Below are 25,196 nucleotides of genomic sequence, written 5' to 3'. Positions count from 1 at the left end.
AGGGCAAGCGGGAGCCCAGAGGATGCGGGAGGGGGGGGCTGTCTGCCTGCCTCCCTGCCTGCCCTTCTTGTCTGTCTGCCTGCCTGCCCTCCTTATCTGCCTGTCTATCTATCTGCTTGCCTGTTCTCCTTTGTCTGTCTGCCTGCCTGCCTGCACTCCTTGTCTGTCTGTCTGTCTATCTGCCTGCCCTCCTTGTCTGCCTGCCTATCTGCCTGTTCCTTGCCTTGCCCCCCCCCCCCCCTTACCCCCGCCCCTCCCCGTTCCGGGGCCGGCCCCGCCCCCGCCGCTCCCTCCGCACCAGCCCAATTATAGCCGCTGTTGCCGGGCCCCTCCCGGGGGCTGTGCCCTCCCCGTCCCGTCCCGTGACTGCGCGCCCCGCGGCGGGAGCGGCTGGGATGGCGCGGAGCGGGCGGGCGCTGGCCGGGGGGCTCGCTGCCGCCAGGTACGGGGGAGGCGGGGGGACCGCTGGGGAGCTGTCCCGGGCACCCGCTGCATCCCCCGACCCCGCTGCATCCCCCGCTGCATCCCGCGTCCCCGCTGCATCCCCCGCTGCATCCCGCGTCCCCCGCTGCATCCCCCGATCCCCAATGCATCCCCCGATCCCCAATGCATTCCCGATCCCCAGTGCATCCCCCGTGCCGGCTGCATCCCCCGTTCCCCGCTGCATCGCCAGTCCCTGCTGTATTCCTTCCGGAGCTCTGCGTTGCCTCCGGTTCGGTTCCTTTCAGGGCGGCTGGTACAGATGCGAAGAACGAATGGTTTTCGGGGTATAAACTCGCCTTTCTTTGCTTGAGGCAGCTGCGGAACTTGGAGCGATCCATAAAAGAAGTGAAAGCCAGGGTGGGATGTCCAGGCGTTTTTCACTTCAGATAATGCAACAAGTTCTTTATCCCCTGATGGCGTGTGTGTCTGGCTGGAACAACTTGGAAAACCAGACGTGCCTTGGGAGCAGAGCTGGTCTGCAACTGGGAGAAAGAGAAAAAGCAGATGTGCGAGAGAATGTGAAGGGGAGAGAGAGAAAATGGAGGGGGAAGAGGGAGAGAGAGGGGGCAACTTGAAAATCATAAATGGTTGATGGTTGACCTGTCACGACTGTTACGGCAGGGCTGCTGTGTTTCCTTATTAAATGCCAGGTCTTACTGTCATCCTCATAAAACCAGTGAAAAAGTAGAATAGAGGTCGGTTCTTCATGTTGAATTTCAGGCAGTCACTGGACAGAATTGCTACTACACTGTGGTGTAAACTGGCATCTTACTTGGACCCCATTTCTTACTATATATCCTTCATGTTTTAATCTTTAAGAAGTGGTTGCAATATTAAGATGATTTAATCCTGGTTAAAAGAATGCTATTTTATAAGTAATTCATTAAAGTCTTGAATTGAGGGCAAAATCAACTACTGGGAAGGGCATTCAGTGTAAGGAAACTCATTAAGTAACTGGTTGCAGCCTGAGTTTGAAAATGTCTCTAGTATAATCTGCAAGAATCTTGGCAGCTGGTTTGTGGTAAGGGCAGGCTGAGTTCAGGCAGGGCTGTACTGTTGGTGGCCCTGGAGCTGGGTGTGCTTTCAGGTCTTGCAGTTGTCGCTGGTGTGTATTCCATGCCTGTTGTCGGCTCAGTGGGCCCCTTACTGAGCAGAGAAGCAGACTTCAAGGGCTCAGGTGGTAGATGAGTCTTTGGTGCTTACTCGGACTGAGATGCTAATTGTTGGCAATGCTCATTTATTGGGATGTGAACAGCTGTCGACAAAGAATTTAAATGAAATCAACTCATGTCTGGCAGACCATAAAATGGCCATTGGATATCACTAACCTTGTGGAAGTAACAGTTGGGATAACAGTAAGCATGACAGCCCTGGCATGCTTTTATGCCTAATTGCAGTCTTTATAGTCAGGAATTGGAGAGCTCTTTTTTTTAAAAAAAAAAGTTCATCTTTAGGCTTAGAACATTTTGTAGCTATTAAAAACAATCACTGAATCTGGATCACCATGTACCATACCCTGGTAAATGCTTCCTTTCAGGTCATGGAGGTCAGGCGATGCTGTGATCAGCGCCCAAATGTTTAGGAAGAAAGCAGCAAGTGTTGGGAACTGAATGATGCCAGTGAGAGAGAGCAGTACGAGGGGATGTGGTTTTGTTGCAATCAGAGGATACTTATAGAGGTGGTAGGTGTGTCTGAGTTGTAGTGTGGACTTGGCTTTTCTTCTGTGGCCTTGATCAGGTGGCCAAAAACATGTGTGACAGTCGGCTGAAATCCATGCTTTTGTGCTTTTTCAAAGAGGTTTTTCAAAGAGGTTTTTTTTTTCCCTGCACTGGGATTGAGCCCAGCACATTCTCATAGCATCTGTTTTTCTTCAGATAAAATCAGGAGAGAGATGAAGGCTTACCACGTGTGTCAATAATTATAACCTCCCTTAACCTTGCCTTCCTTTAACGGCAATGTAATTATGAGCAGGACATTGCCTTACAGCAGCTAAAAGATTATTTGTGGATTGTTTCTCAGCCTTGTAGCCGAAACAAGTCCAGATAAAACTGTATGAAGCCATATACTGGCACAATGCTACAGTAAAAAAAAAGCCAAAAAACAAACCAAGAGAAGAAACCTGCAATAAGTTTGTCCTGTGTACTCTGTGTAGTCTCAGATGGAGAAAGTAATTAGAATTGGCTTTCCAGAATGAGGTCTGCTCCAAACATGTGAACACTTTCTATGAATCTAGTTCAGGCTGCAATGTTACTGGCTCCCTTCCGGCTTTTCTGTCAAAGCGGTGCTTTTCCTTAACAGTCTTGTTTGGTCTGTGTGGAAAATGAACAGACCAGGTCCGTATCCCTTGAGACAGAACTGTGAACATTTGTAGGGCTGGTTGTTGAAAGACTTCTAAAGTCAACCTATTATTTCTTAATTTTGACACCGTACTTTTGTCCCTTAAGGAATCATAGAATAGTTTGGTTTGAAAGGGACCTTAAGGATCACGTAGTTCAAACCCCCTGTTTGAATGGGCAGGGACACCTCCCACCAGACCAGGCTGCCCAAGGCCCCATCCAGCCTGGCCTTGAACACCTCCAGGGATGGGGCAGCCACAGCTTCCCTGGGCAACCTGGGCCAGTGCCTCACCACCCTCTTTGTATAGAAATTCCTCCTTATGCCCAGTCTAAATCTGCCCCTCTCCAGTTTATACCCATTGCCCCTCATCCTATCACCACAAGCCTTTGTGAACAGTCCCTCCCCAGCTTTCTTGTAGCCCCTTCAGGTACTGGAAGGATCTTAAGTAATCTTAAGTTTAATTCCTTTTCAGCTGCAGTGATTACAGTCTGTGTTGTCAGTCATCCTGCTTATTTCTTTTTAAAAAGTCTGTACAGATTGCTTCTAATTAGCTGGTGGTGATGATTTTTTTTCCTCTAATCTCAACAGCAATTCATTATTTGCCCGTCTCCTGATACAGTGACCATATAAGCTCATGTGGTCAGTCCCAGGCTGTGCTTCTTTAGAATTCAAAGTTATATTGATTTTTAAAGAACACCGTAATAACAATTTTAGTGGTTTAAAATAGGTAACTGTAATTTGCTAGACTACGTTGGTGGTTAGTAAAAAATGCATCTATCTGCTCATTGTGTTTTAAAGAGCCCCAAACAGCCATACCAGCTACTGTCCAAGCCTCATGCTGAGTGGGGAAGGTTGATTCCAGTTTTGACTGTGTGAGTACAGAAGTTCAGTCCTGATTGTTTAATCAGAGGAAGGACAGAAAAAGGCCTAGGTTGCTCTTTAGCTTACGCTTGTTAGAATCACTGGCAGCAGAGTGACATTTTTAACTTCCTGGTGCCAAAAATCAGAGCTTTTGAGATAGCTTTTGTGTCTTAACTTACTTGATCTAGGCAAAACCAATCACAGTATTTGTTAGATTTTAGTGTAGGTGTTCACAAAAAGAGAACACTGAGGTGCAATATTAGAATTACTGGTATTTTTAAGGTAATTTGTTAAGTTTTATTTAAGGAAACACTGTGTCCAGAGTTTTGCATGGAGTTTTTTGAAGGAAGCTCTGAAAGCTGGGTAAGCAACGCACCTTCTGAAAGGACTTTCAAAATGAAGCTGTCCTTTTAAGAGAAGGAAGGCAGCAGAGGGATTATGGCTCATATCTCAAGTGGAACCTTCTCTACTTTGTGCATTCCAGAAGGGTAAAGTGTTGCAGACTATGCCTCAATTCTGCTGTTAAGAAATTGCTGTTGTGCAAATTAAGTGCATATGAGGTTTGTACATGAGCTCAGGCTGCCATAAAGCAAATATTTCATGAGGGCCTTTGTATTTTACTCTGCCAGTTAGTTTTCTCGTGACTAGGGGCTATTTTTAGTTTCTGCTAAGGGGGCGGGGGAGGAAAAGTCCCCCTTGTGTTTCCAACAGTTTTGTATACTGTGAGGAGCCTTGGCTTTTCCGCCTGAATCTCACATTTTCTGGAATGTTACACTACAGATTGTTTGTCTCACCTGAATGTGTTGTTATTTTTTTTACGAAACACATCTAAAAGCATTTTCACTGTTGCAGGCACTTGGCTTCCTGTGGCATTCTGATGACCAGAATTTCTCCTTTGCAAGTACCTGTAATGAGCCATACCTTCTCAAGAAACTTCTTCAAAATTGCTGCACCACTTGTAAATAAAAGAAAAGAATATTCTGAAAGAAGAATTATAGGGTTTGTATAGCAGTGTGGAAAGAAACTCCATATGCTTATTCATTTTTTTTTTTTGGTGTGTGTGTGCACTGTGATTAACCTGAAACACTGGAAGTTCAAAGTCCAAGCATCCCTGAAGACACGTGCCCCTATGATTCTGCCCAGTTGTGGACTAGAAAGGAGTGTTGACTTTCAGAATTTATAGAGATTGGGTTTTTCCAGTCTGAAACAGAGTGTAAAAATTTAGGAACACAAAAAACATGTCCCATAGAAAGAAGCAGCAGAAATAACCCTTGACAAATTCTATGACAAAGCACAAACAACCCTGAAAGAGAACAATGCACTATTAATTCTGTATGGTGAAATGTGAATTAACCAAGAGGTGTGAAAACTCTCAGTTTGTTTCCCTCTGTCCCAAATATGTGCTAATGTTTGCGTGTACATTATGTTCTCACTTCTGGAGGTTTTCTTCCTTCTTTAAAAGCAGGAAAATAATTAGCTGTGTGATGAAGAAGCTTTGGTGCATAGAAAAAGATTTTGAAATCCAGTTTGCCTTAAAGCTAGTGGGAAAATTCCAGTTAATGTAACGAGACAGTGACTGACTGCAACAATATGAGCTATTTCTTTATAGTATATTTTTTGACTCTGCTTAACACTCAGCTATGTGATAGTTCTTGAACTACAACAGGTATAGCATAGTCACTTAAATAGAGTCTTTGTCCAGAAGTGCTCACTGTGAGTACTGTTGAACATATGTTTCATTTTAAACACAACTGGAATTGAGCACGTCCACTAATTAGTTTCTGAGTCAGAACTAAAAATTGCAAACCATAGCTCTGTAATACTTTGCTGTGTTACCATAGAATCAGCTAAGGTGTTGCAGTCATGTTTGTTCATATGATTTCAGTATCCTGCTTGGGGGCGAGAGGCTGAACAAGGTGATTTCCAGAGGTCCTTTCTGACCTCAGCTGTTATGTGATGCTGTGAGTTTTTTCCATTGGGTGTATTTTTTTTAACTAAGCTTTTTAATTTTGGTAAAATAAGGAAAGTAATGCTCCTCTATTTAAATGTGGAATGTCTAAGATTTACCTAAATGAAGACACAACTGTGCTGGAAGAGCTATTTTTCCATTTGAAGAGTAGGTGTATTCACCTGATATTGCAGAAAGCAGCAGACACTGGGCTTACTGTTCACTAACTTTACTGCTGGATGTTGTGTGGTGTTTTGCATCTTATGCCAAGACCAGTTTATTACTTTTTTTTCCTCTTTTTAATTTCCAAAGTCATCTTTGAAACTTTGTAAAACTGAATTTGAAGTTAAAATACCTTGTTCTTGTTTTTATTTCCAGGTATTCTATGCAGGAAATGTATGAAGTCGTTGCTCTTGTGGAGAATTACAAACTATTTGTTCCTTGGTGCAAGAAGTCAGATATATTGTCAAAGCGCTCTGGATACTGCAAAGCACAGCTAGAAATAGGATTCCCTCCCGTAGTAGAGAGGTACACTTCGGTTGTGACCCTAGTGAGACCACATTTAGTTAAGGTAACTCTTCTTTTTCTTTCTTCCTTTTTGTTTGTTGAAATTCAAATAATTCATTGGTGCCTCATAACAAAATTGATGTGGGAAATGCTTTCTGTGGCTCAAAACATATGTTGCTTTTGTATAAAGGCTTAGGTTAACTGCAGAGAATTTGAATATGCTTTTAAAGCATAAACTGCCAAATTGAGGGGGGGAGGGGATTTGCTTTTTTATTTACTTTTGCTGGATAAACTAGCAGCCATTAATGAATATATACCATTTCTGTTTGGTTTTGTTAAAATTTTGTCCAAGCCTCTCTAAATGCAAAATTAACACTGACTTAAGAGTTATCTTTGACAACTGTTGCTTCTGATGCCTTAGTAAGATTAGTATCCTCCTTTACTGTTCTTCTGACAATTGGACCTATCTAATATGAGAAGTCTTAAATTTAGGTGTAAGATCTGCTGAAGGACTTGTTATTCGGTGTATTGATGAGAAGGTAGAAGAGTGGATTTCAAGTCCATTTTTTGGAATCGATTTATTCAGAAGAGAGGCAGATATATTTCTTCTCTTTTCAGCTTTTCAAGAGCATGTCAAGGGAGAAATTTTAAAAGACAACTGGATCTTCTGCTTAGTTTGCCTGACATGTTCAAATCTGTTTTGGTTACAAACAGCTCTGGATGGATTCCTTACAGCAGAACTGTCTCGCCCTTTATGTGACAGATCTTGACTAGTTTTTTGAGCAACTAGTGTAATTACGACAGTTGATTACAGTTCAAGATAATTGTTTGGATATCCCATTTCACTATTCTTTTCTAGGCTTCCTCGTAAGAGACGCTCAAAATAGAAACTGGGTTTCTTAAGTACAGGGGAGACATAGATTGGCAAGGGAATATGCAGTGTGCTTTTATTCAAGGTACTTACTGATTCTGGAAAGAAAAAGATAACTTTCTCCCTTTACTAGGAAAGTCAAACAGCTACAGTGGAAAAATCTGGTTTTTATGCTGACTGCTTTCCCTTTCTGCTCTTCCCTGACAAGACTGGCTTTTTCCTTTCATGTAGCTATCAGATTGGCTGACCCATTCTTTTTCCCTATAATTCACTGAGAATAGAATTTCTCATCTCAGAAAGCGCCATGAAAATGGTGACATGAACCATTAATTCAGTTCTCTTCCTCCTTGACTTATTAGCATTTTCTCTGCTGGAAATATTTTTCCTAGAAGTTGATATGTTGTCCATATAACTGAAGGAACATTTCTAGAGACACTACTGTGTGTTTGGAGCACTTCATGTCTGCAGAGAACTCGGGGCAAAGGCAGATTGCATGGTGGTCTTGGGTAGTGGGCTATTGCTGATGACAGGATGATCACGGGTTTGTTGCTTAGGGCAGCAGTGCTTGAGCAATGGAAAAATCTGACTGGTGATAGCAGCAGTTCTTTCCGCCAAGGAAAGCACGGAGTGCGTTTGCTACTTAAAAGGTTGGAAGCAAGGGGAACACACTGGCAGTTTTCCCATTCTTCCTGCCCTTTTGGCAGCAGCAGGAAAAGCAGGCTCAGCTCTTCGCGTCTAATCTTCCTTTTGCTCCTCCCCTTTCTGTAGAAATAGCAAGGCGCTGCTTCTCATTGCCGAGCAGAAAAATGTAGATATTTTAGTGCTGCTGCTTACACTTTGGGATGGCTTCCCTTACTGCGGCTTTCAAACCACAAGCAGCACCTGTTCGTCATAGGCAGCCTTGTTGGAGCAGAACTGCTCGTGGTAACAGTAAGAACATGTGAAAAAGAGTTAAACGAGGTACAGAAATTCTCTGTAGAAATTCCACTGCAAATACTTTATGGTTTTAAAGGAGGATTGTATGCAAGCTCTCCTGAAACATCAGTTAAACATGGCTTGCCAGTAACTAAAAGCCAGTGTATAAGCTGATTATGAACTTGTGTATGTAGTCCCACTGACTTCACAGTAGCTTTTGATGACAGTAGTATTTCCTGACAGATGATGTTTGGAGTTTGCCTTCAGTCAGATTTGTTTTAATGTGGAGCATTCCTGTAGCCCAAGACTACTGGTCCATACCTCAGTATATAAAATATTCTATATGTGTAGTGAAAAAAAAATATGCAAAACCAGTAAATATCCATACCCTTCACTTAAAGCAGTGTTGTTCAAAATTCAATATGCAGCATTGTTTTGGTGTTTTGTGCATCATGTTAGAGATCTGTTTTATGACTCGACACAAAACTTTTCCTCTCCTTTAAAAGGAATTAAGTTCTTTTGCTGTAAAAGGCACTGTGCAAATGGGATCTGATGCTGGCTGCGCTATAGGAATAACCATAACTGTGCCGTGACCTTCACTGTCTGACAAAATGCAAACGCAAACTTCAGTAATACCAGTTTGTCATATCTGTAAAAAGGCTAATTGTAGCTTGACTTTTTAAACTTTTATTTTAGGCATCTTGTACAGACGGAAAACTATTTAATCACTTGGAAACAGTGTGGCGTTTCAGTCCAGGTATCCCTGGTTATCCAAGGACATGTACATTGGATTTTTCAGTAAGTATGGCAATTAAGACTACCACATGCTTGAAATGGCATAGAAAGAGTGTCTTCAACTGTGGGGTTTGTTGTTTGCTTTTTGAGTTTTGTTTCTTTGATTTTAATGGCTGGTACTAATTTTTTAAAAAACACATACGCACACGAAACAAGTTTTAGTCACTACAATCCAAAAAAAATCTATGTTGACTCCACCACATGGAAACCACTACCATGTCCTTCGGAGTCAGCAGCCTTCTGTGCGGTGTCCACCTGCCACAGAACGGTCTAGGGACTGGCATCTCTTACCTTGTCTCTCACCATACAGTCCTAAACATGCTGAAGTCTTCAGACAGTCAAATACAGAGGGAGAAATAACATACTTTACTGTTTCCTTTAGTTACTCTATAACCTGAGTGCCCTTGGTACCAGAAAGTAAAGTAGACATTATCCCATCTGTTCTGTTGGCCTGCAGTTTGGTCATTTAATTTTCTGGCTTCCAATTTTACTCTTTCATGTACTTTAAATCTTACTCCTTCCTTCTGTAATACGGGTAGAATAGCTTTTTGCTGTCTTTCACTCAAGTTACTGCTTTTCCATTTTGCCTGTTTAGGCTGTCAACACTAATATGTAAGGAAAAGAAATTATGACTCAGTGTTGCATTGAGCACTTAACTAAGCTGGGGTTCAGAACAGTCTACAAAAGGACACAGACATGGGTTGATCCTACTGCCATCTACTGGGACACTCTGCTTTAAAAATCATCTATAAAAAGCAAAAATGGCTTTTGGAGTATTTATAAACTGGCACATTAATCTCCTTGGGTTAATAGCTTTCAGCTTATTACCATACTGCACTTCATACAGTTTAACACTAAAAATAAATTTATAGGCACTCAAAAAAATGTTTTTCATGGGATTTGCCAATGATGCGTGCATGTTATTTGCTCATGGTGTTTGAATTTCTCCAGGCAAATAAGTGTCAGTTCCTGCTACTGACCAGTACATAAGCTGGCTTTTAACCCAAGTCATAAATCAGTTGAGAAAACTCAAATTAAGCAAAACTTATAATTTAAATACTGAGCCTGTGAGGAAAACTCTCCCCCATACCAAAGCAACCTTTTGACGTGTCAGGTCAAGAACTTCAGTTAAAGGCAGTCAAAACTGGACTTAAAGTGGACACTTTTGCTTTCTTGGGGAACGCTATCCATACTGCTTACCCAGTGGTGAAGTGGCAGAAGCTAATGTAGGCAGCTGAGCAGGGGCGGGACTCACAAAAGCAAGTCCTTCAGGACTCTGACCCCTGCTCGTTACTGACCTGCCCTCTTCTTTCCCTCTGGGCCTGTGTGGTTAGAGTTGTGCAGTCTTTCACAACAAATTTCTCACAACACACTGTGCAACTACAAATATTTGAGAGAAAACTTTGATTTCAAGAATGCTTATTTGCTTTAGAAAATGTAATTTGAGTTTTGGGTTACGCTGGTTCCCATAAGCTGCTGTATCCTGTTTTGCTATCCTGCTGCCAGGAGACATACACATACAGCAGGGAATCATAGAATACTTTGGGTTGGAAGGGACCTCAAAGGTCATCCAGTTCCAACCCCCCTGCCCTGGGCAGGGACACCTCCCACCAGACCAGGCTGCCCAAGGCCCCATCCAACCTGGCCTTGGACACCTCCAGGGATGGGGCAGCCACAGCTTCCCTGGGCAACCTGGGCCAGAACCTCACCACCCTCATTGTGAAGAAATTCTTCCTAATGTCTAGTCTAAATCTGCCCCTCTCCAGTTTATACCCACTGCCAGTAGTCCTGTCACCACAAGCCTTTGTAAACAGTCCCTCCACAGCTTTCCTGTAGCCCCTTCAGGTACTGGAAGGTCGCTATAAGGTCTCCTCTGAGCCTTCTCTTCTCCAGGCTGAACAACCTCACCTCTCTCAGCCTGTCCTCCTATGGAACTTCTCTAGTTGGTGTCAGCCGGTAAATGATTTGGTGTATAGACTGAAGCACAACACCATGTTTATCATCTGCAAAGTCCATCAAGTACTGTCCCTCAAGTTTTTACATGATTACTGAACACGATGCAAAATTCCTTATCCTTTCTCTGCAGAGCTCTACATTCTCTACATGACAACTCTCAGACTTGCAAAGGGCACAGTAACTTCACTGATGCTTGAGGTCAAGCAAATGTAAATGAAGCTGCACCTGGCTTACAGAGCAAGTAGTTTAATTACTTCTGTGCTGCTGTTTCCAGTTAACGTGCATTACTCATGGGCAACTTGAGAAGTTGTATTTGCTGCATTTGGCATTTAACCCGCTGATCCCTCAGGAATTACAAAACTACTTAAAATCTTAATCCAAAAGACATGCTGTAGCAGGAGGGATGATGAAATCGCAGAAGAGCAAGCGGTTTCTTACCTTCAGAATTTTGTGATCATTTTGGAAACCTGTGTATTCCAAAACAATGTGATTCTGTAGCCTTTGGGGAATGTTATTTATCTAGACCAAAGGCCAGCACAGCACAAAAGCATAGTTGAAGGCTGTTTGACGTAAGAGTGACCTTTTCTTTTGAGAGTGGAGAGAGAAAGCCAAATCCCTGCACCCCTGCCATAATCGCTAACTACTCAGTACTTTAAGGTTAACAGCAAGACTCCGTACCTAAAAGCAGTTGTGGAAGTTAAGTTCTAAGCTTTGCAGCAGGAGGCCTGAGGGTTCAGTACAGGGGCCTCCACCAGTGCTCTGACATTGACTGCCCGTATCCAGACAGTGAAGGTCAAGAGTAGGAGGTGTTTAGGTAGGAAATAGGCACACAAAAGCCAGCCTGTAACTCTAGGCAGTAAATTGCTCATGTTTGAAAGCACCATAACTACAGCTCCTCAGATGGAAAAGCTGATTTAAAGTGCGGGTGTTCAACAGGTAGCTATTTCAAGCTGGTTTTAAATGCCTCTTGGGATTCCTCCAGCTTTACTCTAAGTCTGATGTCTTGCCATGCAGGGTTTTCTTTAGATAACTTTTGTCCCACGGGTGAATTCTGTGTACAAAGTAACTTAGGTCATTGTTTATCAGTAGATGTTCATTATACCAAATCTTTTACTTATGTTTTGTTTTGTGATCCAGTACCTGAAGGAGCTACAAGAAAGCTGGTGAGGGACTGCTTACAAAGGCTTGTAGTGATAGGACGAGGGGCAATGGGTATAAACTGGAGAGGGGCAGATTTAGACTGGGCATTAAGGAGGAATTTCTGCACAATGAGGTTGATGAGGCACTGGCACAGGCTGCCCAGGGAAGCTGTGGCTGCCCCATCCCTGGAGGTGTTCAAGACCAGGTTGGATGGGGCCTTGGGCAGCCTGGTCTGGTGGGAGGTGTCCCTGCCCATGGCAGGGGGTTTGGAACTGGATGATCTTCGAGGTCCCTTCCAACCCAAACTGTCTTATGATTCTGTGCCCTCTTTGTTCAGTGAAATAGTTACTTCAGATAAATGGAAGTGATTACTTCAGAGAACTGAAAAAAATGATTCTCCTAATGGAAAGGCCTGGGGAGACACTCCTCTAACCAAGGAATAAGACAAATTCATCAGCAGCTCAGTTCTAACTGTTCTTTCTCCCACAGCTTACTTGCAGACCAATTGGAGATCATTAATGAAGCTGTTTATTTTTAGCAGCATTTTATCATTTATCTAGTTGGTATCTCTTGCTAATAGGAAAAAACAATTCTGTTTTCTTAAACAGGTTTCTTTTGAATTTCGTTCACTTCTACACTCAAAACTTGCTACGCTATTTTTTGATGAAGTGGTAAAGCAGATGGTGGCTGCGTTTGAACGAAGAGCATCCAAGCTCCACGGCCCAGAAACAAGCATACCTCGGGAGTTGATGTTTCATGAAGTTCACCAGACGTAAAAGGGAAAAGTGTAGCAACCCACGTTATGAACTTGTTTGTCCACTTCATTTGTAGAAGAGGTGTCATGCTCCTCCTTTGGGGCAGCCGTTTCCTACCTGAGCTTTGTGTGTGGTTTATACTGTACAGAATACACCTGTGCAGCCAGATGTGTACAGAATGTTCAAGTGCAACCAAGTGCAACTTATCAGTAACAGCAGCTCCGGTAACCCAGATATTTCAGGCTGCTGTTTATTAACTTGCCAAACTGTAATGTTAATCACAGTGTAAGTTCTGCCTTATCCAAGCTTATTTTTTTTTTCAGCAGTGTAACATATTAAGTTATTAGCAGTGTGAATGTAACTTAAAAGCATCAACTGGGCCAGCTCCAGCCAAGGGAAGGGAAACAGACATTCAGGCTTTGGGGAAGCCTGTCAAGCCTCCAGTAGCACCAGATACTTTTGATCCAAATGAATAACAAGGGTAAGTCGGGAACATCCAGCTGCTGCCAAATTCTGAGCAGCAACCGCAACGGAAAAAAAAAAATCACTGCAGCCTGCACATGCTCTTGGGCTTTCAGAATTCAAATGTAGGGGTTACCAGTCAGGTAAGGAGTGCTGTAAGCTGAGCGCAACAGTTTCAGGTACAGCCATGGGCTCTTGGCTACTGAATGTGTGTTTGTCAGGTTGAACTGGCCTGCCTGCCCTTTTCCCCGTTACACAGTGCAGTTTGATTAGGCCGGATACAGCTCATCTGATAGAGTTCCAAGTCCCAACATGACTTTAATCCAAGTCAGTGTGCGTTACCCCCTTCAAGAGCAAGGGCATGGGTTAACCACATTCTGTATCAAGCACTGCCCTCCGCTTACAGCACACATGCACACCCAAGGCTTGTGGTCCCCGATATACAAACCATAGAGCTAAACCTTAGCTCTTCCTTTTATTTCAGTACCATACTACTTAATTATCAGCCAGTTATGATGGTACTGTCTTGTTTAAATCCCTATTTATTATTATATATAGTCCTTCCATTAAGATTCGCTTTCCAGTCTCTGAAGAAACATAAGCGAATAGGGTTGGACAGATTTTAAATCCCATCATGTGCTCCCTTGAATTATCAGATTTCCTTACTGAAATGAGGTGAAGTTTCAGGTCTGGTGTAGAAGCGGGTCCTCTCTTCAGTGTCCAAAATCCACTTGGTTGCTGCAGAACTGTGCATTCAATAGCAGAGGAGGATATGTTTCAGGACAGAGACACAGCCCTGAAGCTGTTTCAGATCACTTAGATACTTTCCAGAAAGCATGGGGAAGTGAAAGCAGGATTAAGAGGTCAGTTTTACTGCCCTGGGAAGTGGTTTTGCTTAAGACAATCTTGAGATAAACACGCAGGGGTTTATAAAGCAAAAACTGAAAAGCACGCAGAAGAGGCTTTACCCATCCATGTTATTAGGTGCATCAGGTCAAAGAACACAGCAAATACCAAAGTTTCCTTTTTAAGGGTAAAGCAGCATCTAGCACAAAAGAATTACCAAGAAGCTGGAAGACAAGGCTGGCTGCCTGAAGGCAAGGAGACTGACTACACCTGACTGACTACACCTGAGCAAGAGCAATATTGAAATAACCCACAGCTTAGGCAAAGCCCACTTACCTTTTTTCAGCCGCTCAGGACACCTCCCCTCCTGCAGCAAGGGCTGCCAGAGCTGCACTGGGCCTGTTCCAGCACAACACGAGCAGCAGAGACAGGGCAAAAGAAAGCCAGGGCACGTGCCTTATTTTCATAGCATTGTTTAATATTTCAGAGAACTGTAGTGGCAGTTCAGCTTAGGTATTCTGTACCAAAATTAAAGACACTTGTATATCTGAGAAACACTCTAGACAAAGGAATGTTTCCTGGCAGGAAACGACCTGTGGTTTCCAAGCATGTGTCAGCTTTCTAGTAAGTCTCAGAAGCAGCAGCAGGCTGTCAGGGTTCTCCTGTGACTATGGCTTTGTGTGCAGATGAACAAGGTGATACATTTCATAACTCGAGCAGTTTATTACATAAAGGTCACATAACTATGGATTTGCCTACTTTGTACACAATTGTCTGGTCTCACCCACAGCGGTGTCAAAGTTCTTCCTAGTACTGGCAAGCACCAATAAATTCTGAAACAGAATGTCACGTGCCTTAAATTAGGTTTAAATGGGGACCTTGGTAGATGGATCTTGCACCCAGTTATCAGGAATGTACAAATGTCTTTATTCAAAAAATACAAAATAAATTATCTGTAGGCATGGACAATGACTGTAAACAATTACATATGTGTTAAATGAAATCCAGTAACTGATGGTTACAGTGATTCTTTTAAACACCAGCCTCACTTCAGTCACTATCTGCCCTCTCACACTGACATCAGCAGTTTGTAGTCAGAACTGTCAGCATGGAACAGCACAGCTCGATTCACACCTACCCCAGGAATTAGAACATGCCCCCTCCCATTCCTCCACCCATCCCACCCATTCCTCCCATTGCTGGCTCCTTTTCTTCTTTAGGAGTTTCAGTCACCACTGCTTCTGCTGTTGATAAGAGAGAGGCAACACCTGCAGCGTCCATCAGAGCAGTTCTCACGACCTAAAAATAGGGAAGAAATAACTTAATACCTGCTGACTATCATGTGATCCGAGAGGAAGGGGAGATGAGAATCAGAACTATTTTAGATTACCTTCGTTGGGTCTATGATTCCTTTTTCTACCATATTTACAAAGTCCCCAAGCATTGCATCATAGCCAACTTCTGAGGGACTCTGCAGGATTTTTTCAACTATCAATGATCCTTCAACACCTGCATTTTTTGCAATAGTCATTGCTGGGATTTTCAATGTTCTCTTTATTATTTCAATGCCTGTAAGAAAAAAGATGTTTAGATTATCCTTCACACACCCTGCTCCTGCTCCCACAGCACACAATCACGTGCTGGAGATAAATACAAAGGGAGAGAACCGTCTGAGCAAGAACATAAGCTATTTTTTTAATGAGTTCCAGGGGGAAAAAAGTTCTCCACTATTCGACATCTATCAACAAATGAATCACTGCAGGATACTCACACACAATTTAGTTTTGCTTCTGCAAAAGCCAGTAAGGAACATTATTGTTGTAACATGGCACAAAGCCGTCCTTCTATTTGATTTGCCACACAACCTCTTAAGCGTTCTTGAATCAGCCTGTCTGCAATGGCTGTGAATGTTGACTCTTCCTTTAATAGTTTGCAATTAGAATCGTAGAATGAATTGGAAGAGACCACAAAGGGCATCTAATTCAACCCTCCAATTCTTTGCTTTATTTTCATTGGTTCATTCACAGCCAAGTTAAAGATGCAGTAAAAGCCCCTTCCCACTGCACAGCACAGACCAATAGGATACAAGGTTCTAAAGATCAAGTAACTAAAAACTCACCAAAAGCAACACACATTTTATCTTATAAAGCATCAGAACAGAAGTCAGTCTGTTCTTAACACTTCCACATACATGTTCAAGTAATTTACTTACCAATTTTCTGATCTTCATTGGCTGGAGTTAAAGCATCTAACGCTGGAATGCAGCGAAGCAATGCACAGCCACCGCCTGGAACAATGCCTTCTTCTACAGCAGCACGGGTCGCATTCAGGGCATCAGTAACTCTGTCTTTCTTCTCATTCACTTCAACATCACTTGTGCCACCGACCTACAAACAGCAAGCGACTTGTCAAGCTCCACACAAGGAGTGCAGGTAGGAGACCACTGCTGGCTGCCATTAAATTGGAGTCCTCAACTGGAATGTGCCAGAAAGCAAACCCAGGCTTTTCCCACACTGGCACTGTTCTTCTGTACCTCAGCACTCAAGAAGCCCAAGCAGAGTTTTAGTCGATTATTTCACTGGGTTCTTAATACCTGGGCATAGCACTGTAAGTGGCCAAATTCCTTATCCAACTGCTAAGATGAGACAACCACACAGGAGTAACTCAAGTTAGCAATACAGGACCGATAGTGCCCTTTTCCCGAGTTTAGCTTCTCACCTTCAATACCGCTACTCCATCAGAGAGTTTGGCCAATCGCTCATTCAGTTTCTCTTTTTCATAGTCGCTTGTGGTAACTTCTAGCTGTTCAATGATTTCTTGAATACGTTTTTCAATTTGAGCCTTTTCCCCCTTCCCCTTTAGCAGCATGGTGTCATCTTTTGTCACAATGACCTCTCCAACTTTACCAAAGTCATGAGGCTGAATATCTTCCACATTCAGGTTCAAACCCTCTTCTCCAAACACCTGAAACAAATTATGTGAAAAGTTGGAATTACCAGCTTCCCCATAAGCCAATTTCTTATTTGTAGACACACGAACACATACAGCAGGGTAACAGGGCTAAATAATCACACTACTGCAGCCAAGTTGAACAAAACTCTTCCCATCTCCCAAGAGAGTCCAAGTGTGCAGGCACTTGACACTGGCCACAGGCCACCAACTTCTCACTCATGACTGACAAATGTAACTCAGTGATTCAAAGAGCCTGGAAAGCAGGGCTGTGGTGTGGTAAGAGCCCTCCTCCTGTTTTGAGGAGCTACAAGTATTGGCACTGCACTGACTTTAAAATGGACTTTTAAAGTTTTGTTAAACTTGTGCTCCATTTAGCTTAAACACCAAGTTTTATTTTGAAAACCACCTTTGGATCCCAGTATCGTGCTAGGATATCAAAGTGGGCATAAAACAAAAAACAGCATAAAGAGATACTGATCTGTGCATCAACTATGTGACAAGCAAATTAGCCAGTCTGTTCCAAACATCCAAGAGATCAGTATTTGCCACACAAGTCTGGGCAATTGTGAGACAATCAGCTTTATGAAGTGGCAAGAAAGCTTTGCTATTTCTAAGACACTTCCTTGATGTTCCTCCTTCGACTTAAAAATCTAAATGCTGCAAGAGAATTGTGGGTAAATTCAGTCAGTGAAAGGACATATTGGTCTTGTATTACACAGCAATAACCACAAAATAGGAAGATTCAAACATTACTGTTCCATTTCTGAAATATCAGGACACAGCTTGCAGCACAGCAAATACAAGCACAGACCTAAAAATACGTCTTCTTTTCCCCCTAAATACCATTATCAGTTCTTAGTGAAAAAGATAATTAAAATGTCGTTACTTACAGCACCGCCAGTAGCAATTGCCATATCCTTAAGCTGGTTTTTCCTGTTGTCACCAAAACCTGGTGCTTTTACAGCAACAACCTGAAGACCAACCTTCAGCCTGAGGAGAAGAATTTAGAGAACAATGTTCCACATGTGTTCAGAGAAGGAGTCTAATTACTAAAAGCAATTATTTCAGTACAGCTCTGACAGTCAAGCAATGACACCTTCATGACATAAGCTGATTTTACTCAAACAGGTCCTTGGGAAACAATGGAAATTCTGTGCCAACTGATGCAAAGTAGCAATGTGCAGAAGTTACTGTTTCTTTGGCACTGATAATAGAACAGACAACACAATTGCTTTGGTATGTACTCCTTTAAAAGGATGAAAATAAAAAAGAAAAGAAGTAGCATTTACCTATAAGTATGTATTTTAAGCCTCACCTGTTCAAGACTAAAGTGCTGAGCGCTTCTCCATCAACATCTTCAGCAATGATGACCAGAGGTTTGCGGTGAGAATTGGCAATTTCAAGAGCCGGGACTATGGACTGTACACTAGAAATTTTCTTTTCACTGATTAAAACATAAGCGTCCTGGAATTCACATTTCTGCCCTGCAGAAACAACATGCGCTATATGAACAACCCAATTTCAAAAATATCTCAAGCATTCTCTTATATGTAAATAAATGTACTTTGGAGAAGTAACAAAAATGGGATACATTCTTTTCTCCAAGACTCCACTTTAATTTCCACATTGTTTCTGGAGTGCTGCAGGTCCACCTTGATATTAGCACAGACACTGTCTACACTTCCAGAGGAAAAAAAGACCATAAGTTTTTACCCAGAGTTCAAAGCTCCTGGTGGGAAGGACCCCACTGTCTTACTGCCCTGGTACAGACTGTGAAGTCTCTATAACAGGTGCTGTTCTTGCAGACTTAAAAAAGCCACTGTAAGGTATTTGACATGTTATTGTTAACTCACCTTTGGTTGTATTAATAAAATATGGAGAGATGTAGCCTCTGTCAAATTTCATACCCTCAATGATTTCCAATTCATCATTCAGAGTTTTTCCATCCTGTTAAGATGCAAGAAAGTCTGCATTAAAGACCCCTTATTTACTACCAAAAGCGTAAGTATATTTTTAGCACACTCTACACAACAGAATGAAAAGGTCTGCACCACACAGTGGTTTTATGTGCTTCCTCCTTCAAAATAAAAGGCTTATATGTGGAGGGAACAGCAATCAATCTCTGATCTAAAGGGGCCGTGGAAGGAGGAATTCTGGTAGGATACTGTATGCGAGCAGCAGCTACATCACATGCCGTAAAAGCCAGTCCTAACTCGATTAGATAGTTACTCCACTTAGTCCATATGTCGGCCAGTTCTTACCTTCACAGTGATTACACCCTTTCGTCCAACTTTTTTCATTGCATCAGAGATTATATTGCCAATTTCCTTATCTCCATTTGCTGATATTGTGGCAACCTGAAACAGTAATGCATTGTGAAATGAGATTGAACAGAGTAATTTGTTCCCTCCCTGTAACAAAAATCAGAATAACCCCTTGCAATTCTCACATTTCCTGATAAGACAGGGCCAGGATCCAGCAACTCCATTCTAATAGCTCTTGGGCAGCTCAAGCACAGGCCAGACACTGCGTCCTGGGCTCATGCAGCACACACAGCCCACCTCAATCTGTGGCCGCAGGCAGAAACGAGCCAGGAAGGCCAATACGACTGGTGCCCAGGACCCAGCTGGGCACCCATCACAACCCAAACCGTCCACAGCAGACCCACCACACCCCCCGAAGGCTGCCATCACCTCCCATCCACAAACACATCTTCGCTTTCCTCAAATCTTCCCAAAAAGACAAATTTGGTTTAAGACCACATTTTGGAATGAAATTTGACGATAAGAAAACACTCTACTTCTGAATTAGCTTCTAATAGTGTCATTGAAGGCAGAACACTGGAAATTTCAAATAACTCAAAAAAATTCAGGTGTTGCTATGAAGATCATTAAATGACACACTATGAATATCCAGGAAAATACTCAGGTGTCGCATACCCATAGCACAGCTCCACTGAATCCAACTTCCCAAGTCTTTTTTTTTTCCTAAATAACCACTACATAAAGTTGTTTTATTTTATTTTTTTACCTGTGCAATTTCTTCTGGAGTTGTAACAGGTTTAGAAAGCTTCTTCAGTTCCGCTATGATAGCATCAACTGCAAGCATCACCCCTAAAGATGAACAGAATACTTGTGAGCGTACAAACCGATGCATACAACACAGAAAAACCACGAACAGGTTCAGTTTCAAACCAAAGCCTACATGCAAAAACATCAAGTTTGCACATTCAGAAACAAGTGACCATCAGTTCTAGTTCTGTATTGTCATTTGACCACCCAGTGATCAGTTTTTGCAGCTGGTGGGACACACTTTCTGTCATGATCAGACTTTATAGCAAGTTTATTTGCATGGCATCAGTAAGTTTACATACTTATCAGAAACTAATAACATACAGAAATGGCTTTAGCTGGAGTGTATTTGTGACAAATCAAACAGTTAACTGCATGTAAAATAATAAAACTATTAGAAAAATGAAGAATTGCTCACAGTAAACAACATACACAAGTGGGTTCTCTAAACATTGCTCTCGATACAAAGCTTTAACTAATTCTTAAAAAATAAAGCAACTTATTCAGGAAGCCAACCAAATCTGGGATACGAGAAGTGAAACCCCAGCAATTAAACATTAAAAACAAAGGAAAAAATTACCCCTCCTGATTTCTACTGGATTAGCTCCTTTGCTGATCTTCTCAAAGCCTTCCTTGGCAATAGCACGTGCAAGTACCGTTGCAGTAGTGGTACCATCTCCTGCTTCTTCGTTTGTGTTGTTGGCAACATCTTGTACCAACCTGGCTCCAATATTTTTGTATTTGTCTTTTAAGTCAATTGCCTTTGCTACAGTCACACCGTCTTTTGTCACTTTGGGACTTCCCCAGCTTTGTTCAATAATAACTGTTCTTCCCTGGGGTGACAAAAACCAAATATTAAATCAAAGCCACACAATCCACAACACATTACTGTAAAAGTGCAACTAAAGATGAAAATCCTTCTGAACAGCCACAGCTGACCAGAAATGCTGCCTTGCACAGACCTTGCAGCTAGAACTTTTTTCAAGGACACCCATTACCAAAGCTCTGGAAAAATGGCTCAAAGGTTTTTTTCACTTGCACAGAATAAGGCTTCATTCCTCAGCTGTGGTACTCAATAAGACAGTCTGAAGTCTGTAACTAAAGTAAGACTGGCCTTACAGAGAAAAATAATTGCAGAGATTCCCTCCAAAGCTGGAATTTTCCTCCATAATTAAAATATAGCAACATACAGAACTAGCTTTGCAAAATTTCTACCAAATCACAATAAAAAGTTTGTGATTGTAAAGCTGTAATGCAAAACTCCATTTGTTGCATGTTCTGAGAAAAAAAAAGCAGGTACCTGCAAACTTCATTAGTGATTAGCAGAGAGTACTGAGAACACCTAACAAAATTGTGTTAATCTGTTGCAACAGTTCCTTGAACTTTGCCTTTTTCCCCTCCTCTTGGTTGGCATTTGCACTCAACTAAAAAGAGACTACCCTATGCCACAGATACAGCCACAGTTAATACAGGAAACTGCAGACTGTACAGGTAACACAGGGCAGATGCACCCACACAAGAGGATTGCTTGTTCTCAAATGAGTTCAATAGCTTGAATAGCTGCCCAATCGATTGTGTTCCCATTTAAGCTGGAAGCAGCAGAAATGCAAAAAGCCACCTCTGGTCCATAGCTGCCCTGAAAACTCCACAGCCATCCTGCCAGGGGAAGGGAGAGCAACCATCCCCCCTCCACACAACTGCTCCCAGCAGACCCTGCCCAAGCCCCTCATTTAGGCTGTGGGCTCCAGCTCAGCGCTGAGCACGCTGGCTCCTGCAGAGGCACCGCTGCAGCTGAGCACACGAGTGCACCTTCAGCTCCGACCAGAGTGTGGATCACGTGCCAAGCAAGCCAGACTCCCATCCAGCCATACAGCCCGCTGCCGCTATGGTGCACTGTGCTCCTCGCTCACATCTGCCGCAATGATTTAACTAACGCTGGATTCCTGCCAGCCACGAGGCCATGCCGCTCTTTAAGTACAACCAGCCCTAGAAGCTACAAAATGAATATGAACCCTCAGTTACCCCGTTAAACTTGTGAGACAGCTTACATAATTGTAGCTCAGCGCTATAAAACAATTACACCAAAACAATGCACAATCCCACTTCTTTCTGCTATTTCACCTGACCTGCACTTCTAAATCTAGAGGAGCTTCAAGAGTAAGAAAATTCTCTCCGGAGGATCCTGCTACTGCAAAGTTCTTCACGTAGTTTCTCCTCGTTTTACTTAATTTCAGTCCATATTTTGGCATTTTTTCAAGTGCTTGTTTGTTAGCTATGAGGAGTGGCACAATAAAATTACCTATACCTGACCACCTTAGAAGACTCACACTCAAACTCTCCCTGTGTTTCTGAAAAAGGGAAAGCCATCAGCAAACGCACATGCGCTTTGCAGGCCCAGCACATCGAGAATCCAAGCAACATAAACCAGTCCTGGCAAAGCAATCAACGTGCCAGCAGCAACATCAGAAGGTGGCATGAGACTGCAAATCACGTTTCTTTAAAGATAGATCAGTGCCAGGCGGAAGTTTCTTCACCAAAGTGATATTTCTTAAAACCACTGGAAGCAGAATTAGGCATTACACTCCAGTGCCTGAATTTCTACATTTAAACACAGAACAGCAGATAAAGTGGGAAGACTGAAACAAAAATCCCACAAGGTTACAGCAAATTGCATCAGGAGCTGCCCTTTAACCAGTGTGTTAGAACTACCTTTAGGCATTCACAAATTATCCTGATGCAAAAAAACCAAGAGTTACATTAACTGGCTACACTTAAACTTTGTTCCTTTATGGAAAACAGCCACAGCTTGCCGACATCACTGTTCCTTAACCTTCATTTGCTCAGCTCACAGCATTTTTGCCTTCCAAGAAAGCTAACACAGTACCAAAGCCATGCCAAAAACACACGAATGAATTTTGCAGAGGCCAGGCACCCTTGAGAAGAGCTACTGTGCACATGCTGTTGTTATATGGATCAGCTATTCCCATGAGACCAAAGGAAACCAGCATCTCTTCCTTAAAAAGCAGCTTATTCCAACCCTTACTGCATGTTACACCACTACACAGTATACAGTGGCAATTTTCCCAAAGGACCTACAATCATACCCTATGTTATGTCCTTTAAGGGATACAAACAAGCGCCACTGCCCTGGAATTTCCCTTAAGCTGATAACATGTACCAGCCAACCCAAACCTCAGCACTACATTTTCAATGTTTCTTTCACCTTGTTAATACTAAAGTAATACAAAACTCTAATTTCTTAAAAGAAAAAGCACATACTAATTAGGCCAGGTCATGATACAGACAGTTAAATCGTCTACTGCACTGTTTACACGCCATCAACCAGGCCATGGTAACCTATCCTGCACATCCCTTAACCTTCACAGTGTTTAAAGATACTGCATCCTTCAGCCATCCAAGTCATTTACTTTGTTATTATGAAAAGCATATGCACCGCTGTCACAGTTGGGGCGACGTAAAGAAGAACAAGGTCAGGTTGGATGGGGCCTTAGGCAGCCTGATCCAGTGGGAGATGTCCCTGCCCACAGCAGGTGGGCTGGAACCAGATGATCTTCAAGGTCTCTTCCAACCCAAACTCTACGACTCTATGACTCTAACATGGCTGGTCACAGCAATGCGCCCATGCGTGCACATCCGTGCTGCAGCTCTGCAATCACGCAGCCCTGCTGAAGGAAAACCGTTTTCTACTACAGTGTCTTCAACCAGGGCAAAACAATAACATAAAAGAAAGGCAAACCCTTCGGTACCTTTGGCCCCATGGTGACAGCTACAGCATCTGCGAGAAGATCGACTCCTTGCAGCATGAGGGCTCGGGCATCTGCTCCAAACTTCACATCTTTGGCATAGGCTCGGGTGAGGTGGGGGGCGAGTGCCCTGGACACGGGCCGGGCCTGGCGGAGCACTGCAGACAGACGGAGCATGGCTGAAAGAGAACACACACCAGAGAAGCATTATGGCTTCTGCTACAACAGGAGAGAAAAGGTATTAAGGAAGGAAAGCAAATGACCAGGAACTTTCAGGAAACGGAGAAGCACAATTGCTCTCCCAACCACAACGGGACCTTGAGATCATCGAGTCTAATCGCCCCTGGCCGCTACTAAACCAGACCCTGCGCCCCTCACCCAACCGGCCCCAGGGATGGGGACTCCACCCCTCCTGCAGCCTGTTCAATGCTCGATAACCCCTTCGGTGAAAAAATTTTTCCTGATATCCAATCTAAACCTCCCCTGGCGCAACTTGAGGCCATTGCCTCTCGCCCTATCGCTTGGACGAAGAAACTAAACCCCCGCCCCACTACAGCCTCCTTTCCGGCAGCTGCAGACCCGCTCAGCCCCCTTCTCTCCAGACTAAGCTCGCTCTGGCTGCTTTTAACACATACACACCCCTCCCAAGGACACAGGCTTCGCGGCGAGGCCGGAGCTGCAGCAGCTCCCGCGACGGCGGGCGGGCCCGGCGTCCACGCGTCCCCTCGCCGGCGCGGCAAGGTCACTGCCGGGACGGAATGCGGGGGAACGAGGGCCACGGGGATAAAGGAAAGTGAATGGGGGGCCATGGGGGTGAGCGGCACCCGCGGGAGATTAATGGCGGGTAATAGGGGCCGGGGCGGAGGAGTGAACGGGGGCCACGTGCGCGAATGGGGGCCGTGGGGGTGAATGGAGGCCAACAGGGCCCGCGCGCGTGCCGCGGGGTGAATGGGGGCCAAGAGGGCCCGCGCGCGTGCCGTGGGGTGAATGGGGGCCAAGAGGGCCCGCGCGCGTGCCGCGGGGTGAATGGGGGCCAAGAGGGCCCGCGCGCGTGCCGCGGGGTGAATGGGGGCCAAGAGGGCCCGCGCGCGTGCCGCGGGGTGAATGGGGGCCAAGAGGGCCCGCGCGCGTGCCGCGGGGTGAATGGGGGCCAAGAGGGCCCGCGCGCGTGCCGCGGGGTGAATGGGGGCCATGAGAACGAATGGAGACCGCGGGGGGGAATGGGGGCCGCGCCCCGCCAGTGCCGGGGGGTGAATAGCGGCTCCGCTCGGGCCGCCCCGCACGCGGCTCCCCGCAGCTCTACGGGCCGGGACCGGCTCCCCCACGGGCACTCGCACTCCAGTACTGGCGGCGCGGGGCCGGCCGGGCCGGATTCACGCTCACCTGCGGGCACGTCGTGCGGCGGGATCAGCGGGCGCCTCCGCCGTCCGGTGGCGGAGCTGGGCAGGCCAGTGTGCGCGCGGCGGCGGGAAGGCGCCGGGATTGCCCGCCTCGGCCCCGCCCCCGCCCGGCCCGGGAACCAGCATGGGCGCC

At 44.2% G+C, this 25,196-nt stretch overlaps 2 protein-coding genes across 2 annotated transcripts; one reads left to right on the top strand and one right to left on the bottom strand.

Annotated features, from left to right (window-relative positions):
• Positions 1 to 307: 307 nt before the first annotated feature.
• On the top strand, positions 308 to 12,616 carry COQ10B (coenzyme Q10B). The gene is made up of 5 exons (XM_054070125.1): positions 308 to 442; positions 4,534 to 4,680; positions 6,008 to 6,200; positions 8,619 to 8,720; positions 12,422 to 12,616. Exons 1-5 carry the CDS (start codon positions 396 to 398, stop codon positions 12,587 to 12,589), a joined length of 657 nt encoding a protein of 218 aa, XP_053926100.1. The 5' UTR covers positions 308 to 395; the 3' UTR covers positions 12,590 to 12,616.
• Positions 12,617 to 13,316: 700 nt separating this feature from the next.
• Positions 13,317 to 25,194, bottom strand: HSPD1 (heat shock protein family D (Hsp60) member 1). The gene is made up of 12 exons (XM_054070122.1): positions 25,047 to 25,194; positions 23,667 to 23,842; positions 20,480 to 20,732; positions 19,859 to 19,941; positions 19,090 to 19,185; positions 18,682 to 18,775; positions 18,144 to 18,312; positions 17,719 to 17,818; positions 16,595 to 16,840; positions 16,089 to 16,263; positions 15,267 to 15,445; positions 13,317 to 15,175 (listed from the first exon to the last, which is right to left on the bottom strand). Exons 2-12 carry the CDS (start codon positions 23,838 to 23,840, stop codon positions 15,023 to 15,025), a joined length of 1,722 nt encoding a protein of 573 aa, XP_053926097.1. The 5' UTR covers positions 23,841 to 23,842; positions 25,047 to 25,194; the 3' UTR covers positions 13,317 to 15,022.
• Positions 25,195 to 25,196: the final 2 nt, after the last annotated feature.

The sequence above is a fragment of the Cuculus canorus genome, chromosome 6, assembly GCF_017976375.1.
Source record: "Cuculus canorus isolate bCucCan1 chromosome 6, bCucCan1.pri, whole genome shotgun sequence".
Classification (NCBI taxonomy): domain Eukaryota; kingdom Metazoa; phylum Chordata; class Aves; order Cuculiformes; family Cuculidae; genus Cuculus; species Cuculus canorus.
The sequence above is the reverse complement of the archived record's forward strand: the minus strand, read 5'-3'. Positions and strand labels throughout refer to the sequence as shown.

Bases quoted from the DNA above. Each gene is read 5' to 3' on its own strand.
- COQ10B (XM_054070125.1), top strand. From the start codon at position 396: ATGGCGCGGAGCGGGCGGGCGCTGGCCGGGGGGCTCGCTGCCGCCAG. The intron at 443-4,533 runs GTACGGGGGAGG...TCACTGTTGCAG, and splicing joins GGGGGGCTCGCTGCCGCCAG to GCACTTGGCTTCCTGTGGCA. The intron at 8,721-12,421 runs GTAAGTATGGCA...TTTCTTAAACAG, and splicing joins CATGTACATTGGATTTTTCA to GTTTCTTTTGAATTTCGTTC.
- HSPD1 (XM_054070122.1), bottom strand. From the start codon at position 23,840: ATGCTCCGTCTGTCTGCAGTGCTCCGCCAGGCCCGGCCCGTGTCCAGG. The intron at 18,776-19,089 runs GTAAGAACTGGC...GCATCTTAACAG, and splicing joins AGGGTGTAATCACTGTGAAG to GATGGAAAAACTCTGAATGA. The intron at 18,313-18,681 runs GTGAGTTAACAA...TTGTTTCTGCAG, and splicing joins TTTTATTAATACAACCAAAG to GGCAGAAATGTGAATTCCAG.